At 32.1% G+C, this 19,447-nt stretch overlaps 1 protein-coding gene across 1 annotated transcript in view; it reads left to right on the forward strand.

Moving 5' to 3' along the window:
- Positions 1-394: 394 nt before the first annotated feature.
- Positions 395-19,447, forward strand: part of LOC142320399 (uncharacterized) — a 30,587-nt gene continuing 11,534 nt past the window's right edge. The window contains exons 1-3 of the mRNA XM_075358101.1: positions 395-404; positions 4,842-4,991; positions 15,147-15,287. Of these exons, the coding sequence (XP_075214216.1) occupies positions 4,845-4,991; positions 15,147-15,287 (288 nt within the window). The 5' untranslated portion in view covers positions 395-404; positions 4,842-4,844. The remainder of the gene's footprint in view (positions 405-4,841; positions 4,992-15,146; positions 15,288-19,447) is intronic.

Here is a 19,447-nt window from a genome sequence, read left to right on the forward strand (position 1 = left end):
TTAAAAGAATGGTGAAAAAAATATTTCACCTTCTATTTGCAGCAAGTTTACCAACACTTGCTCTAGAATATCGGTTGCATTCTATGTGCAAGCACACCAACTGTGCTTACACAATAAATTTCCATTTTATTTTTTCAAGTTTTGAAATTAGCTGGAAAATACTATTTGAAATGATTTTTTTTTAAATAGGATACATTTATATGGATAATTATATTCCCTACGTCAGTTTTATCAGTTACACTGTCTATATTTTTTATTAAAATATAATTTTCTGGGTTTACTGAAAGATTTTCTTGGCTAGATTACATAAAAACTGAGTATTCTTGTCATTAAATTAACAAGAAAGTTTATACACTAATATAATTATAAATATATACGTTGGCTACGTGCTAGACCACGAATTTGTAGGTGTATTTTAGGTATTGGAATTATAAGTGTTGGGATTAAGTTATCTGTAGTTCGGTATTGCTGTTGGAGTGTGATTGTGTTATTTTTATTTCTTCAGAAGATTATGTTTGTGTTGTATGTTCATTCTTGTACTTAAAATTTAATATATCAATATGTAAGTTAACGTGATGAAGGGTCTCCTGTAAGCGGAAGGTATAAACTTAACCTATATTTGAAGCAATATCTGTTTTCTTTTTATTTCCAAATTTGTTAGTTAATTTTTTTATAAATGTTACAGCCTGTTAAGCACAAAATAGGAATCAATGTACAGTACGTAGAAATAAAATTATAAAGAATAACGCTATCAAAGAGTTCAATAGATTATATCTAAGAATTCATTGTAACAATTGTATACAAAGTTAGTCTCAACCCAACAAATTATTTGTTTTGAATTTTAATAAAATTAAACCACTGTTGCTTATTAGAAGATTCACTGGTAGATAATTTGGGTGATGTCACTGATTTTTTTTAATGGAATTTTTATTTTGTGAAAAATGAATTTGTTAGTATTTTATACAAACGCATTCAGGATGTAAATTACCTGTTCTTGAAGGAATTTTTTTTATCAGAATTTCAATGATTGAATTATTGTACTTGAAAACTGGATGCAATTAAATATGGAATCATAGAATAATCTTTTACAAAGGCTATTTTCTTGTGATATTACCAACTTGATTCCCAATTAATAAGTTATAATATTAAAATTCAGTCGTATGTCATACCAGACATGACCTCAAATGTTAGTCTAGGTACCCCAAAATTAATTTGGGGTAGGTGTGTGTTGCTTAATGCTGCAGGTACAGCCATATTTGCACTATATTAAAAGTGATACAAACTGATATTTATAATGTACCAATTTTCCTACCAATCTTGTAACAAATCTAAAGTACCTATACTTTTTGGGAAGCAGCAACTGTATCATTTGTAGTTATGTAATGGGTGCTAGGTATACCTGATGTTTAGAGCAGTATTTTGAGTCCAGAGATGCTGCCTGTGATGTACCTATGTAGACTGGAAGATCAACTCAATTCATCACTTGAAAATGCCCCATATGGATGTAGTACAGTGTTAGAAGCTTTTCCTATTTGAAAAGCAGACCGTTGTTGCAAACTTTGTTGAAAGACTGAGCAATAGCAGTATTCTTATTCTCAAAACCAACATTTGTTGAGTTAATAATGTTGTAAATTTCTTCAGTAGTGGCATGCCCAATATAAAAGCCAAACTGAATTAAAACTTTTTCATAAGAGCGAGTAATCTTTTCAATTCTTCAAAACATTTTGATAGAGATGAAGTAGCTGTTAGGAAGGGTACAATGTAGGATTATTTTTAACCTTTTCCAGATTTGAGGATAGTTTTGAGCTCTTTATTCATTATTTTATATACAGTATTGATTTCAAAGTGCCATTAACTTTTTTTCCATTTTTAATAACTTAAAGGTTGAAATTACTGCTTGTGATATTTTCTTCCAGTAGTTTTGATGTGACAGTAGTGAAAAAATTACAATAGATTTCATAATTATGCTTTTTGTTAGTAATGAGTGAGCTCCCCTGCGTTTATCAATGTGATACTTATAGGTATCTCATCTGTTTTAAAATAATTCTGTGCAATACATTCCACCTTGTCTTTTCTATATATACAAATTATTTATAAATTCTCTTTGACACTTGAATCCTAAAACTGTCAAAGCTGCATCTTTGCAATAAAGTATTTTATAGTAATACTTTTTCTAGCTGGGTAATTATATACAATTATGGACTCAGCTCTAATGTTTTTCATGTTAAGATATGTTCCTAAAAATAGTGTTTATTCTTAAAGAATTACTAGTTAAAAGTTGGAAATATGAAAAAACATTCATTTTCCTCAAAAATCATCTTGGGAAGTATCACTATCCAGTAGTTGATCAGTTTCAAAGAGGTTCTGGTCATTTTTCAACATTCTATAGCTGGATAATGGCTTTAAATAAAGCATGAATATATGATTTATATTCATGATGCACCTGTGAAAGATGGATTCAGCAATATGACCATTTAAGTGGTGTTTTTTGTTGCTGTATCTTGGCATGGTTTTGTGTAACTTTTGCCATGTCCTCTCAATAATTTATGTATGTGTGCCTGTATTGGGGGGGGGGTTAATAAAGTTCATGAAATGGTTCATGGAACACTAAATGAATATATCTTTTATGCTGTAAATACCTGTAAGATTTCCAGCAGTCATGAATTATTGTTGTACCAAGCAAAATGTACTTAATAACAGCCAGTAATGTTCCACTACCTCAAATAGGCATTGGAACAAAAAAACACATTTTGGTATCACACTCAATGCTACTAAAAATCCAATTGATTTTTCAAAGTTGAATTTGCCATTTTAAAAATCCCATTGATTTTTTCAATTTTACTGACACTCAAAACTTTCTCCATGCTCACTTCACACGAGTAAGAGCTCCACTTAACACAGGTTCACAGAGTAATCTATTTCAGTACAAAGAATACCTTGTCTTGGAAATTTTAATTGAGATCCAAAAAGCGGCAAATTAGTAGATTATGCTTTACAAACAAAGTGTTTTTATTTTGACTAATTTTTTTTGACACTTTTTTCTGTTCAATTTTTTCTTATGATTGTATTATTAGAACATGTTTTATGGAATGAAAAATACTATCCTTTTCAATGAAGGTCTTGATTTCCACAGTTGGGACATTTTTTAGAACATAGTAAAACATTGTGTTCATACTAAAAACTTTTTAAAGTATCATTATTTTCTGTCATTGTAAAAGATTTACTTAAAGTTAATTCACAGTGTCCCACAAAAACATTACTACTTGACACTTTATATACTGGAAGTAATGATTGTACTGAACTTCATATGACATTGGCAAAAATATTTTATTTTGCCTCTTGTTTTGTTTTGATTTCTTATTTTATTTAGTTTTTGATTGTGATTTTGTTTCTATAGTTTGTTAGTGATGCCTTTCTATTACTTCACTTATGCTGATGTTTTATTGTTATATAATTTTATATAATCCATTACTTGTTTTGTGTTTTATATTTGTGGGATTTTACATCCACTCTGATTTTATTATTCTTTTTTAAAATGTTATCTGTAGTATTTTTGTTTCTGAAGTCGCTTTTATTTAGTTGGATGTGGGTGCTACTTTAGTATGCAGTCCTATCATCATCATGAGGTCTAAAGTAGCACTGTCTCACCTACTCGGTTTGCATCCCACCTAATTTATTTTAAATAGGAAACTAATATTCTAAATGATATACAAATTTGTATATTTAATTTTAATCTGATGAGGTTGTGACTGAAGCAAGTGTTTGATTAAGTTTAGTTAGGTAATATTTCCATGTACTGAATTTATATGATATTAACATAGCCTTTTTTTTCCTATTTAGCCTCCAGGAATCACCATCAGGTATTCAGAGGATGAATGAGGATGATATATACGTATGAGTTTCAGTGAAGTGTAGTCTTGCGCAGTCTCAGGTCAACCATTTCTGAAATGTGTGGTTAATTGAAACCCAACCACCAAAGAACACTGATATCCACGATCTAGTACTCAAATCCATATAAAAGTAACTGCCTTTACTAAGATTTGAACATTGGAACTCTCAACTTCAAAATCAGCTGATTTGCGAAGACATGTTCACCACTAGACCTTATTAACATAACCCTAGTCTTATTAACATAACCTGCATGCAATCGACTGATGCCTTAAACCGTTCAGCTACACCAGCTGCATTATTTACATAACCTAACCCTTGCTTTGCTCATTAACCTCATTGATGAGGTTAATTAATATTAATTATATTAATTATACAAAATTATATACACAATGGTATGATAGACCACATGTACTGTAGTGGTATACATGATGATGATGTTAACCGCATACTAAATTAGCACGTGGATGTGTTATTTAGCAGTATTTTTTTTCTTTTACCTCTAAAAAAAAAAAAAAACACTAATAATAAGCTACATGTAACTTACTTCCCTGATTGGAATCATTCATTTCAAATGTTAAGCTTGGTACAAGCATTGAAGGTCTCTAAAATAAAAAAAAAAAACATAAAAATACAATTTTGACCAATTTACTTTTACTAGTAAGGTCAATTCAAACTGCAATAATTTCTAGTGACTAAAGTACTTATCATTTTTTATTGCCATGAATTTAAATTTCTCATTTTTTCTAAAAAAAAATCTTTAGATGTTTTCTGACACCATAATTATTTGTTAGAAACCCAGTTAAATAAATTATCACTTTTCTAATATCGAAATGGTTAATCTCTTGATGTTTTACTGTTGTTCATAATTTAAAAATAAATTTTTTTTATGTGTATATTTGCTTATTTTTTCAGATTTTTAAGAAAATTTAACTCTTGATGTTTTGTTGTAGACAATGGATGCATCAGTCAAAAGTTTTTTTGTTGGTGAAGCTCCATCAAGTGTCACTGTTAAAATAGAACCTCAAACCAATGAAGCTGAAAAAACAGTATCTTTATGTATAGAAACTGTTAAAAAGGAGAATAATACATTGTTTGAGGAAGTAAGTTTTTCTTTTCTTTTTTTCACATGTGCCAAATATTCTCAGACTGTATTCCTACCTTTTTTTATTTCTTGACAGGTATGTGTTGATATTTTATTTATTCACTTTTATAACATCAATCACCTGTTAATTTATATTTCAGAATAAAAAAAACAATTTAGTATATTTGTCTAAAGAAAATATTTGTTTTAGACAAATCACTTTATGAAGTGTTTTTAATTTTTTTTTTTTTGTCTTCAGTCATTTGACTGGTTTGATGCTGCTCTCCAAGATTCCCTATCTAGAGCTAGTCGTTTCATTTCAGTATACCCTCTACATCCTACATCCCTAACAATTTGTTTTACATATTCCAAACGTGGCCTGCCTCCACAATTTTTCCCTTCTACCTGTCCTTCCAATATTAAAGCGACTATTCCAGGATGCCTTAGTATGTGGCCTATAAGTCTGTCTCTTCTTTTAACTATATTTTTCCAAATGCTTCTTTCTTCATCTATTTGACGCAACTCCTCTTCATTTGTCACTTTATCCACCCATCTGATTTTTAACATTCTCCTATAGCACCACATTTCAAAAGCTTCTAATCTTTTCTTCTCAGATACTCCGATTGTCCAAGTTTCACTTCCATATAAAGCGACACTGCAAACATACACTTTCAAAAATCTTTTACTGACATTTAAATTAATATTTGATGTAAACAAATTATATTTCTTACTGAAGGCTCATTTAGCTTGTGCTATTCAGCATTTTATATCGCTCCTGCTTCGTCCATCTTTAGTAATTCTACTTACCAAATAACAAAATTCTTCTACCTCCATAATCTTTTCTCCTCCTATTTTCACATTCAGTGGTCCATCTTTGTTATTTCTACTACATTTCATTACTTTTGTTTTGTTCTTGTTTATTTTCATGCGATAGTTCTTGCGTAGGACTTCATCTATGCCGTTCATTGTTTCTTCTAAATCCTTTTTACTCTCGGCAAGAATTACTATATCATCAGCAAATCGTAGCATCTTTATCTTTTCACCTTGTACTGTTACTCCGAATCTAAATTGTTCTTTAACATCATTAACTGCTAGTTCCATGTAAAGATTAAAAAGTAACGCAGATAGGAAACATCCTTGTCGGACTCCCTTTCTTATTACGGCTTCTTTCTTATGTTCTTCAATTATTACTGTTGCTGTTTGGTTCCTGTACATGTTAGCAATTGTTCTTCTATCTCTGTATTTGAACTCTAATTTTTTTTAAATGCTGAACATTTTATTCCAGTCTACGTTATCGAATGCCTTTTCTAGGTCTATAAATGCCAAGTATGTTGGTTTGTTTTTCTTTAATCTTCCTTCTACTATTAATCTGAGGCCTAAAATTGCTTCCCTTGTCCCTATACTTTTCCTGAAACCAAATTTGTCTTCTCCTAACACTTCCTCAACTCTCCTCTCAGTTCTTCTGTATAGAATTCTAGTTAAGATTTTTGATGCATGACTAGTTAAACTAATTGTTCTGTATTCTTCACATTTATCTGCCCCTGCTTTCTTTGGTATCATTACTATAACACTTTTTTTGAAGTCTGACGGAAATTCCCCTTTTTCATAAATATTACACACCAGTTTGTATAATCTATCAATCACTTCCTCACCTGCACTGCTCAGTAATTCTACAGGTATTCTGTCTATTCCAGGAGCCTTTCTGCCATTTAAATCTTTTAATGCTCTCTTAAATTCAGATCTCAGTATTGTTTCTCCCATTTCATCCTCCTCAACTTCCTCTTCTTCCTCTATAACACCATTTTCTAATTTATTTCCTCCGTGTAACTCTAAAATATATTCCACCCATCTATCGACTTTGCTCTTCGTATTATATGTTGGTGTACCACATTTGTTTAACACATTATTAGATTTTAATTTATGTACCCCAAAGTTTTCCTTAACTTTCCTGTATGCTCCATCTATTTTACCAATGTTTATTTCTCTTTCCACTTCTGAACACTTTTCTTTAATCCACTCTTCTTTCGCTAGTTTGCACTACCTGTTTAGTATTTCTTAATTGTCGATAGTTTCTTTTACTTTCTTCATCACTATCATTCTTATATTTTCTACGTACATCCATCAGCTGCAATATATCATCTGAAACCCAAGGTTTTCTACCAGTTCTCTTTATTCCGCCTAAGTTTGCTTCTGCTGATTTAAGAATTTCCTTTTTAACATTCTCCCATTCTTCTTCTACATTTTCTACCTTATCTTTTTTACTCAGACTTCTTGCGATGTCCTCCTCAAAAATCTTCTTTACCTCCTCTTCCTCAAGCTTCTCTAAATTCCACCGATTCATCTGACATCTTTTCTTCAGGTTTTTAAACCCCAATCTACATTTCATTATCACCAAATTATGGTCGCTATCAATGTCTGCTCCAGGGTAAGTTTTGCAGTCAACGAGTTGATTTCTAAATCTTTGCTTAACCATGATATAATCTATCTGATACCTTGCAGTATCGCCTGGCTTTTTCCAAGTATATATTCTTCTATTATGATTTTTAAATTGGGTGTTGGCAATTACTAAATTATACTTCGTGCAAAACTCTATAAGTCGGTCCCCTCTTTCATTCCTTTTGCCCAGCCCGTATTCACCCACTATATTTCCTTCCTTGCCTTTTCCAATGCTTGCATTCCAATCTCCAACTATTATTAAATTTTCATCTCCTTTTACTTGTTTAATTGCTTCATCAATCTCTTCGTATACACACTCTTCCTAATCATCATCATGGGCGCTTGTAGGCATTTGGACGTTAACAATCGTTGTCGGTTTAGGTTTTGATTTTATCCTTATTACAGTGATTCTATCGCTATGTGTCTTGAAATACTCCACTCTCCTCCCTATCTTCTTGTTCATCACGAAACCTACTCCTGCCATCCATTATTTGACGCTGAGTTAATTACTCTAAAGTCACCTGTCCTAAAGTCGCCTTCCTCTTCCCACCGAAACTCACTAATTCCTACTATATCCACATTCACCCTATCCATTTCCCTTTTTAAATTTTCTAGCCTACCAACCTTATTTAAGCTTCTAACATTCCACGCTCCGACTCGTAGAATGTTATTTTTTAGTTTTCTGGTGACCCCTTCCTTAGTAGTCCCCACCCAGAGATCCGAACGGGGGACTATTTTACCTCCTGAATATTTTACCAAGGAAGGCACCTCCATTATTTCTATGTGAAAATGCAGAGAGCCACATTTTCTTGGAAAAAAAAACAGCTGTAGTTTTCCATTGCTTTCAGCTGCGCAGTACTCAGAGGACTGAGTGATGTTGATATGGCCATTTAAGTCACTGTGACTCACGCCCCTAACAACTACTGAAAGAGCTGCTGCCCTCTTTCAGGAATCATTCCTTAGTCTGGCTCTCAACAGATACCTCTCTGATATGGTTGCACCTTCGGTCCAGCTACTCTGTATCCCTGAGCACTCAAGCCCCCTCACCAACGGCAAGGTCTCATGATTCATAGAGGAGGATGTTTTTAATATCGTATTATATCATGTTCTTTCCTGAATTACTCTTGAGGGTTTCAATTAATTTAAAGAAAATCTGTAGGAATTACAAGTTTTGTAAAATAGTTATTCATTTTTCTCAAATCGAATTATAAAAAGTAGATATATAAAAAATTTGAGTTAAATTACTGGGTGGCTCAAGATAAACCGAACTGGACATGGGAGAGGAGAAACTAAAAACCTTAGCGTATTTGACATAGCAGCAAGCAATAACATTTCAAATGTCATACAGTGAACTTTGACCTTTGCACATTGACCTTCAATGGCAAGAGAGGAAAAGCGCAGGAGAGGAACATGACCTGCAGCTGTGAAGGAAATGGGCAGTTGAGATAAAACAACCAGTAATGCACAATCATTAATATGTTGCAGTTGAAGGATGCCAGAATATCCAATCAAAGGAGCACAAGAAAAACTCCATGCAGGTTCAACAGTGATCCACCCACTAAGTCATCCATACATGAGTTCATATAAATAAGTTTGAATGAACTGGATCTGTGCTTGATAAGAAACATCAATACCCACCTGGGAAAAGGACCGAGGTACAGAAGGAATATATTCACCAGCAAACATGCCAGAGTATCCTAAAGGACCTGAACCTGAAGCCATACAAGATCATGGCTTTATGAGAGTTAAAGCCTACAGACCATGATTAGTGTGTATGGTATTGCACATGGCTATTTCAGGAAATCAAAAGTGGTGTACTCCATTCAAACCTCGACTTCATTATTTCATGATAGACGTGGTGTGTTACCACCTCAGTGGCTATGTTAATTCGCAATATTTGCGATATTGGTCTGTTGAAAACTGGATGATGTAAAGATTGGTGTCTGGTGATCTGCATCCGAGACAAAAATCATTGACCCATTTTCTTCAGAGACACAGTGAACTTAGCATGTTACATTGCTGACATCTTGAAGGAAGCTATGTAAGTGGATGAAAATTGATGAAGGAATCCATATACGTAGGTTTTTGTTTTTCATTTACTTGTATAATATTGCTTTACAGGTTATGTATTCTTCATTTGCTGTGGGTTTGGTTTATCTGGGCCATTCTGTATTTATAAAAACCAACATTTGTCTATGCTGGAAGTACCTTTAAACATTTTTTCTAATGGTTTGTTATTATAACATTTTGGTAATTCTGCACATAATAAATAAAGATAATGTTTCCAATAAACTGTATTTTTTATAAAACTGGTAAGGTATGTACATAATTTTAAAAAACAAGATGAGAAAGTGCTTTCTTTTTCAGTGTTGTTATCAGTTGAAATTGTAATTATTATTTTAGTATGCTAATCATAAAAGTGTTATCATAAAACTGTTCAGTATAAAAAAGTTTTATAAAGAGCTAAAATTTACTACTTTATAAAATGACTGCTCTTTTAAAAACCAACCATCAAAAGACCTAACTACTGAGATGACATAAAACTTTTTATATGTAATTATAGAATAATTTCTTACATAATCTGTTAAGAAAGCTATAGAACATTAAAATCATACTACAGTATAAATGGGAAAAAACTAGAGGGTACATTTTGTTTGATATGGTTTAATTGCTATGGATTTTCATAAAATAAATTGAAGTGCTCAGCAATTCATGTACAGAAAAGAATATTTTAGTAAAAAGCTTTTTTTTAATCAGGTGGTTCATAATAAAGAAATGGAAAGAGTAGATTTTTTTTACAACTAATACTATAGTTTTGGTACCTGGTAACTCAATACAACTTGCCAGTGTCACTTAGGCTTCATGTAATAGTTTGTTTCATCATTTGGTAGTAACTTATTAACCAATGTTTGAACTTATAATTTACCTATAGGTGTCAAAACAGTCACTTTGCTTAATAGAATAACAAAATTATTTTAAGTTAGCAGATCTACATGTATTTGTTTATAACTGTTAGCAGGAAGTGTTAGCATTGTTGAACAGCTTCTCCATGTAATTTGTACGTTGCATTTTGTGTGTGGAAAACATTACTCATAAGCTGACAATAGAACAGTGAATATTATTTAACTTATAGTTTTGATGGATTATGAACAAAATCGGTGAAGAAATGTTGCACTTCTAAAAAAGTTGTTTTTACTCTCCAATGACAATCAGACAAGCTACCTAAATTTAAAAAAATGTGATTTGTAAAATTGTTTGATTTGGAAAATGAAAGCAAAATTAAAGATGCAATTATATTGTGTTTGGACTTACATGATGTACTAAGTGTGGGAGACTGAACAGCCTTAATTGATGAAAAAATAATAATTGTCATTCATGTGATTGTTCAAATTCGTAGAAAATCTGTATAAAAACATCCATGTAGTTTTTGATATTTCACTGCATTCCAAAATCATTGAAACATAAATTTATCTTCTACAACTTTTACTAGTCCTACAGTAGATGGCTGTGTTAAGTGATTAAAATTTTCGCTAAGGTTTGTAATCCATTGCAATGCAGAACCATATTTTTCAAAATTAATTTATCTAGACAGTTGAAACTAATAATCTGAAACAGTGTTTGATTGCACTGTCACGTAACATAATTGTAACTAATGTCAAACCGAATCTTTAAATTAATAACTGAATACTGGATTAACTATCTTTATGAAATAATGTGAAGGTATTATTTGTTCCTAGTTTTTATTTACGAATAGATATTTGGAGTGGTGGATTCATTTGTCCATACTTATTCAATAGCATTGTAACTGGAGAACCAGATTTGAAATCTTGCAAGCAGTAGTTTACTTATGTTGAATTATATTGTCCATTGCTTTACACCACTGATCTAATTCGGCATATAATTCTGCTTCTTTACGTTGGAGTTTAGTGTTTGGGGCTTTCTTAACAGCAGCTATGAAGAACTGATCTTCATAGCTGTGAGATACAACAGTTTCATCCCCATGATTATTACCTCTTCCTGCTGTGTATTATTTTTCATAGTAAGGTATTATGAAAAAGTTATTTCATAAAAGTGTGAAAATTTTGAAGTTATTATTGTAGAATTTTAAGTGTGCTACACTGTAAAGAATGGTACTGTGGAAATCTGAATAATGTAGTGCTACTATTGCAGTGTTGTAATCCTACAGTCAAGTGAATTGATTAGCAAGCAATCTTTTAAAACTTATTTAAAAGATACCTTGTAACTTGATAATTTTTTGCCATGACGTAGGTCTTTGTAATGCAAATATTATTTTATTTTTCCTAATAAATTTAATTTTGGAGTACTCATAATTTATTAATAGCTGTTTAGGAAAACACAAAAAGTGTTATTACTTTGTGCGTTTATGAGGATATGTCTAACTAATGAAAAGATAAAATAAAAGTGTTCAGAAAAAATAAAATAAAAGTACAAAATGTGTCTGTAAACTACTACATGATTAAGAAACTCAAAACCATGTATTGAGCAGTGGCCTTTTCTGTAACAATTTAAATCTAATCCCACCTAGTCGCCCCTTACTTTTTTGACAGGTACATTTTTAAGTGATCGTTAATCCAAAGCAATAATTTTCAGTTTTTGTCAATAACATTTTTTTTTTTCATTTTCTTGCATAAATGACATTTTAGTAAACACATGAAAAAAATGTTAGTATAACATTTTGAACCACATATAAAAAAAAAATATATATATGTTTTAGTAAATGTAATATTCTCTTTTCATTGGTGATAAGATTCCAATTATTCTGTTTACAGCTAAGAGAACAGACCGGCTTAAAGCTGTGGCTATCCTTGTAGTTATGGCATCAAATCTATAAAAAAATAAAATAATTACTATGTAGGCTTGAAAAGTATCCAAAATTAGTTTATTTTTCAAAATTTGCCTTCTGTGAAAAGGTTTTAAAGAACATTTCCTTCAAAGTAGTCCTGTTAGCAGCTTCACACTGCTAATGTGTATACAGTTGTTGAGATCATTCCTGGGAAGCTATTTTGAGATATTGTTCTCAGTTGCTAATTTGCATTATCATGAGCATTCTTGTATATTTTTCAACAGAGGAATGAAGGAAATTCTTAAAACAGCAGAAGTGAACATAGGTAGAACAAAGAGAACTGTTAGAAAACCTTGGATTTCAGACAATATACTGCAGCTGATTGATGAATGCAGAAAATATAAGAATGCTAGTGATGAAGGAAGTAAAAGGAACTATCGACAATTAAGAAATTGTAAACTAGTGAAAGAAGAGTGGATTAAGAAAAGTGTTAAGAAGTGGAAAGAGAAATGAATATTGGTAAAATAGACAGCAGGAAAGTTAAGGAAAATTTTGGGATAGACAAATTAAAATCTAATAACGTATTAAACAAAGATGGTACACAGATTTATAATACGAAAGACAAAGTCGATAGATGGGTGGAATATATTGAAGAGTTATACGGAGGAAATGAATTAGAAAATGGTGTTATAGAGGAAGAAGAGGAAATCAAAGAGGATGAAAGGGGAGAAACAATACTGAGATCTGAATTTAAGAGAGCATTAAAAGATTTGAATGACAGAAAGGCTCCTGAAATAGACGGAATACCTGCATAATTACTGCATAATTGTAGGTGAGGATCGATTGATACATTATAAAAAAACTGATGTGTAATATTTATGAAAGAGGAGAAGTTTCATCAGATTTCAAAGAAAAAAGAGTGTTAGCCATGATACCAAAGAAAGCAGGAGCAGATAAATGTGAAGAATACAGAACAATTAGCTTAACTAGCCATGCATCAAAATCTTAACTAGACTTCTATACGGAAGAATTGAAAGGAGAGTGGAGGAAGTGTTAGGAGAAGACCAATTTGGTTTCAGGAAAAATATAGGGACAAGGGACGCAATTTTAGCGCTCAGATTAATAGTAGAAGGAAAACAAACCAAATTAAAGAAAAACAAACCAACATTTTTGGCATTTGTTAGAAAAGGCATTCGATAACGCAGACTGGAATAAAATTATTCCAGTTTATAGTATTTAAAAAAAATTAGGGTTCAAATACAGAAATAGAAGAACAATTGCTAACATTTACAGGAACCAAACAGCAACAGTAATAATTGAAGAACAAATAGAAACAAGCCTTAATAAAAAAGGGAGTTCAACAAGGATGTTCCCTATCCCTGTTACTTTTTAATCTTTACATAGAACTACCAGTTAATGATGTTAAAAAAAAATTTAGATCCAGAGTAACATTACAAGGTGAAAATATAAAGATGTTATGATTTGCTGACAATATAGTAATTCTAGCTGAGAGTAGAGGATTTAGAAGGAACAATGAACGGCATGGATGAAGTCCTACGCAAGAACTACGCCATGAAAATAAACAACAAAATGAAAGTATTGAAATGTAGTAGAAATAACGAAGATGGACCACTGAATGTGAAAATAGGAAGAGAAAAGATTATGGAGGTAGAAGAATTTTGTTATTTGGGAAGTAGAATTTCTAAAGATGGAAGAAGCAAGAGCGATATAAAATGCCAAATAGGCCAGGCAAAACAAGCCTTTAGTCAGAAATTTAATTTGTTTACATCAAAAATTAATTTAAATGTTAGGAAAAGATTTTTGAAAGTATATGTTTTGAGCATTGTTTTATATGAAAGTGAAACTTGGACAATCAGAATACCTGAGAAGAATAGATTAGAAGCTTTTGAAATGTGGCGCTATAGGAGAATGTTAAAAATCAGGTTGGTGGATAAAGTGACAAATGAAGAGGTGTTGCGGGAAATCGATGAAGAAAGAAGCATTTGGAAAAATATTGTTTAAAGAAAAAATATAGGCCACATATTAAGGCATCGTGGAATAGCCGCTTTAATACTGAAGGGATAGGTAGAAGGAAAAAAGTGTGCAGGCAAGCAACGTTTGGAATATGCAAAACAAATTGTTAGGGATGTAGGATGTAAAGGGCGTACCGAAATGAAACGACTAGTACTAGGTAGGGAATCTTGAAGAGCTGCATCAAACCAGTCAAATGACTGAAGACAAAAAGTAATATATATTTATATATATATATTTCATGAATAATATATGTATGTATATATGTTATATTATATGCATATATTTTATTTCATATATATATTTCTTAAATAACTTTAAAAAAACATAAGAAACGTTCAGTGGCTATTAGCCTCTAACAAATACATAAATGGTAAAAGTGTATGTGGAAATTACATCCAAAGTTATTTAATTTCATTCAGCAACTGTTTTAAATGTGACTTTGACCTTTAATATTTTATTTTTCCTTACTTTATATCTTGATTTTCCAGGTGTTATGAAATCATCGGGCTGTGTTAAGGTTGCATCCCTGATATCCTACCAATCTTTGTTAGTTGTTATCATTGTGTAACTTAGAAATTCGTTATCAAAAAGAAGTAGAATCATTCAAGGCAACTCATTCTGAAAATTAATAATGATCTATCTGAAATGTATTTTTACTTATTTGTGTATGATAGATTGAAAGTGAAGTAATTCTACTGCTACCATTTTACTCCTGAACATTTCAGTTGACAAATTTAAGCTCCTATTGAAAAACAACTGTTTATTATTAATTCCTTTCATGGAATCAGTCTTAATCACTGTGAATCACTCTTACCAACTAGTACATCTACATCCATGTGTGAAATACATAAATTAAATATATTTAAATTTTCAAACATGAATTTCTTTTTTGTACTGCAGGAAATGAGAAATAAATTGGAATCTGTTCATTTAACAAGAGAAAGTGTGCCTAATTTGGAGACAAATGAAGGTACATCTGATTTTGGATTTGAACTATCCAAATGTATTAAGAAAGAAGAAAATGATTTCATCCATGAAGTGGTAATATATTCATTTAATGTTACAGTAGTTTTTTTCCCATGCTTGCTTTATGTATATTTTCTTTCATGAGAAACAATTGTGTTTGTCTTACTGTAATTTTGGTAATTTTAAAAATAAAAATTTTAGTAATTTTTGGTAAAATAGTAATTTTAATGTATTTTAGATACTTTAAGAATCCATTTGTCGAATAACATGTTGCTTTTACCTCCAAATTCTATAAGTCATTAAATAGTGATTTATTTTAAATAATAGGCTTATTTAATTTAGTGTATTTTATTATAATATCATTTTAAGTTGCATAAATATAATACAGGCCAATATTAAAATTGATATTAAGTTATTGATATTTAAGTTTAAAAATGCCTGAAAAAATGATGTGTCTCTGCATTTGATATAAAAGGTCTGGATTTTAATTTTGGTTAGGTTTGGCATTTTTCATACGCTATAAAATTCATCTTATATAAATAATTATAACTGGGCATTAGCTTGTAGTTGCTGAATTAAATAAATTTTTAATAAATTAACCTCAAAATAGAGTAACTTAACAGAAAACAGCAATTAAGCAACTTTTTTCAACTTTTATATATTGTCTTAAGCCTTGAATTTTAGTTATAACTTTCTATATTATGCAGTAGTATTACTACTTCATAAAAAACTATGTAACTTTGTTTTACATCTGTGAAGTGTAAACCCTTTTTGTTAACTTTCTTATGTAGAAAGGTAAATATAGAGTGAGTCAAAAGTTTAAATAACAGTGGTAGATTAACTAACTTAATTAAGTTAAGGGAGATGTTGAGGGATGATTAAAGTGAGATGTTAAGTGAGGGACCAGGACTCTGAGAAGTTTAAAGAAAACTCAATTTTGTATGAAAATATGTAAGAAATGTCATAACACAGAGCAAGTCATAAAAGTAATGAGTATGATAAATAACTAGTTTCTACATGTTAGAAATGAAATTCAATAGAAATTTCAAAAGTAGCAAAGGAGAGATGAAATGATATGGAGAAGAAAATAATTACAGACAATAATAACGGAGAATATAGAAAGTTAAGAAAAAATTTTTGGGGAAAGTTAAAATTTAATAATACTGTCATAGGTTCAGAGTGAAAACTGGTATTAGGCAGTTGAGAGATAATAGTTGTCAGGAATACATAGGACTATATAAAGGGAAGGGGAATGATCTGTTTTGTCTAATTGATAGCGAGGAGTAAAAGAAATTGTATGAAAGTTTTTGAAGAGATTCTATTTGAAATTTACCTCAATCAAAAACGTTTTAACTAAAATAAAATACTAAAAATTAATATATTGTTTGAATTAATCTGCCTTGTCTAAGATATGTAGACTGAATATGTTGAAACATAAGTATGTTATATATATGAAACATGAGAGTGCCCTCATATATTTTGTGGACTGATAATTATTGACTTAAAGTCATTATTTGCACCTAAAGTTGATTTGAAAGTAGATAACAAAAATACAGTAAAAAGGAGATTGTAATGTGGATTTAAATATTTTGGGCGATTCAAAAAGGACTTCACAACTTTAAAAGCATATAAAATTTATTGAGGTTACTTACAAATTTGGTTGAGGCCTCATTTCATAGAAAACTCGAGAGGAATTCTTATTCTTAAAAACTTTGGGGGTTGGCATCCCCATGGCCCTAGCCTTTGCAGCTTTTCTTCCCGCTACTCCTAGTGCTGCAGAACACTTTACATTATACACATACACTACACAAATTCCAACACATACCCTTACACAACAACATCCTATACTGTTTTTTCTTACATTTACACTCTGTGATGACGTGAAATCCAACTGTAACCTAAGGTGGAAACTATTGTACTGATGGGTGAATGGCTCTACATAGTGAGTCTCAAATGATGTCCTCTGGGCACCAGGGCAAACCGAGTTGTATGTAGCTCTTGCTCTAGTACTCGTGTGCTCTGCTGGAGTGGTCCATTATATCACTAGTACTTGTGGGACCAAACTTTCAAGTCCACAAAAAAGTCCTCTGATGGTTGGTGGTCCATCTGAAAATAGCACCATTTTTAGTCATGTGAAGAGACCCTGTTCAGCCTTGTCTGATTAGGAGAATAGCCTAGTAGAAGAGACTGGTGATTATAAAAACATCCGATTTGTTGTTTTCCACAATAATCAGGAAGGTGGCTCCCTCCAAAAGGTCTCACCTTTCTTGATAAACAAACTTATAACAACTTAAAGTGGTTCCCCGAAGAATATTAGAAAATTGCAAGACGGATCGATTCTGATTGAAACATTTAATGAGAAGAAAACTCTAACTATCTTACGTATCCCTAATATGGGTGGTATAAATATCAGGGCAAAATACCACAAAACTATAAATACGAGCCATAAAATATACGAGCTATAAAAATTACGGGAGTAATTTTTTGCCAAGACCTTTTAGATATGGATATAGCTGAAATAGCTGCTGAGCTTCGTCTCCAAGATGTAGAAGTTAAGCGTATAATGAAATGGCAGACCGGAATGGAAGAACCGACACCATCTCTTATACTGACATTCAGTCTCCTGGTATCACCAGAGAAGATTAAAGTGGGTTACCTGTTGGTTCAGGTAAGACCATTCATACCCAATCCATGGCGATGTTTCAGATGCCAAGGATATGGTCATGCTACATCTTGGTCGAAAACTGATCTGTGCTCAATGTTCTAAGGAAAGTCACAATTATACTAACTGCCAAGAAGATGAAAAATGTGCGAATTGCAGTGGTTCTCATACAGCCCACTCCTGAGATTGCCCAACATTTAAAGAAGAAAAGGCAATTCTCAGAATCTTTACCGAGCAGAAGCCATCTTTTCCAGCTGCATGCAGAGAATATAAAAAGACAATTAACTCGCAGAACCTGATTAAACCAGATGTAACTTTTGCCTCCACCACATCAAAATAAGCAGATGTTATCTGACCAAGTTGCTTCACTTACAGTCACTATTTCTGAGCTGACTAAAACGAATAGAAAATTGTTAGCTGCAGTTAGTGAAACCAACAGTAGGATCCCTCTGAAAGTTCCAGTCCCCGAAGATTTACCTATACGGACAAAAGTAAACACAGTTGGCAGTAATCCATTTAATAAGCTCCTTCACAACCACCCCCTCTCGGATGTCATTTAAGACATCCCATCCTTCAAAATTTCATCCATCACCTCATTTACTGGAGGATATGGTTGAGGAACCACCTGACCCCCAGAACATCAGCGTTCTTTAAAATAAAAAGTACAAAAAAGAAAAACCGAATCACCTACAACTTATTTTTTTTCATATTTGCCTGCTTTGAAGATATTAGAGTATTGGCACATGCATATGAACTACATGAATCATGGATCAGTTGGAAGCACATGAATCATGTGCTTCCAAGAAACACATCTTCTACAACAAGATGTAGTAACACTCAGAGGCTATTTTGGTGAGAGATACGACTGTCTAGTTGACTAGAGAGAGTGGTGGAATTGCATTTTCATGAAGAATGAGGTATCGGCTATAAGAATTTCACTAGCCACCCTTATTCCTGCTGTTGCTGTGAAGGTCTCTATTCCCTTCAAGCTGTATATCTGTAATTTGTATCTCACCGAACTCTTGAGTTCAATGCTGTAGAAATGTCAAATCTCACACAAATCCCATCACTGTTGTTAATAGTAGGAGACTTCAATGCCCACCATATTTTCTGGGGCTCAACTCTATGCTCCTCTCAAGGAAATATGATAAATAGAGTGAGACAAGACTTGGACGTTTGCTTACTGAATGATGGGTCACACATTCATGTCCTTATCATTTGGTACATTGTCCAACATTGACCTCTCCATATGCTCACCGAGTTTACTCCCACATCTTAATTGTTCTGTTTGTGATGACTTTCACTGTAGTGATCACAGACCAATTATTATTGCTTTTAGTGTCGACTGCAAGGTGGACAAAAGACCACGGAGATGGATTGCTGAATAGGCAGATTGGAACGGATACCATAAAGCCTACCAAACACACTATGACGGTAGCGCAACTTTCCTCTTTTGCATCCATGATACTTGAGAATGCTAACAGATACATCCCACAAACGTTGGATAACCCTAGATATCCTTCTGTTCCATGGTGGAATGATGATTGCCAAAACACTATTAGCAATCGATGGC

This window comes from Lycorma delicatula, chromosome 1 (assembly GCF_047948215.1).
Source record: "Lycorma delicatula isolate Av1 chromosome 1, ASM4794821v1, whole genome shotgun sequence".
Taxonomy (NCBI): Eukaryota; Metazoa; Arthropoda; class Insecta; order Hemiptera; family Fulgoridae; genus Lycorma; species Lycorma delicatula.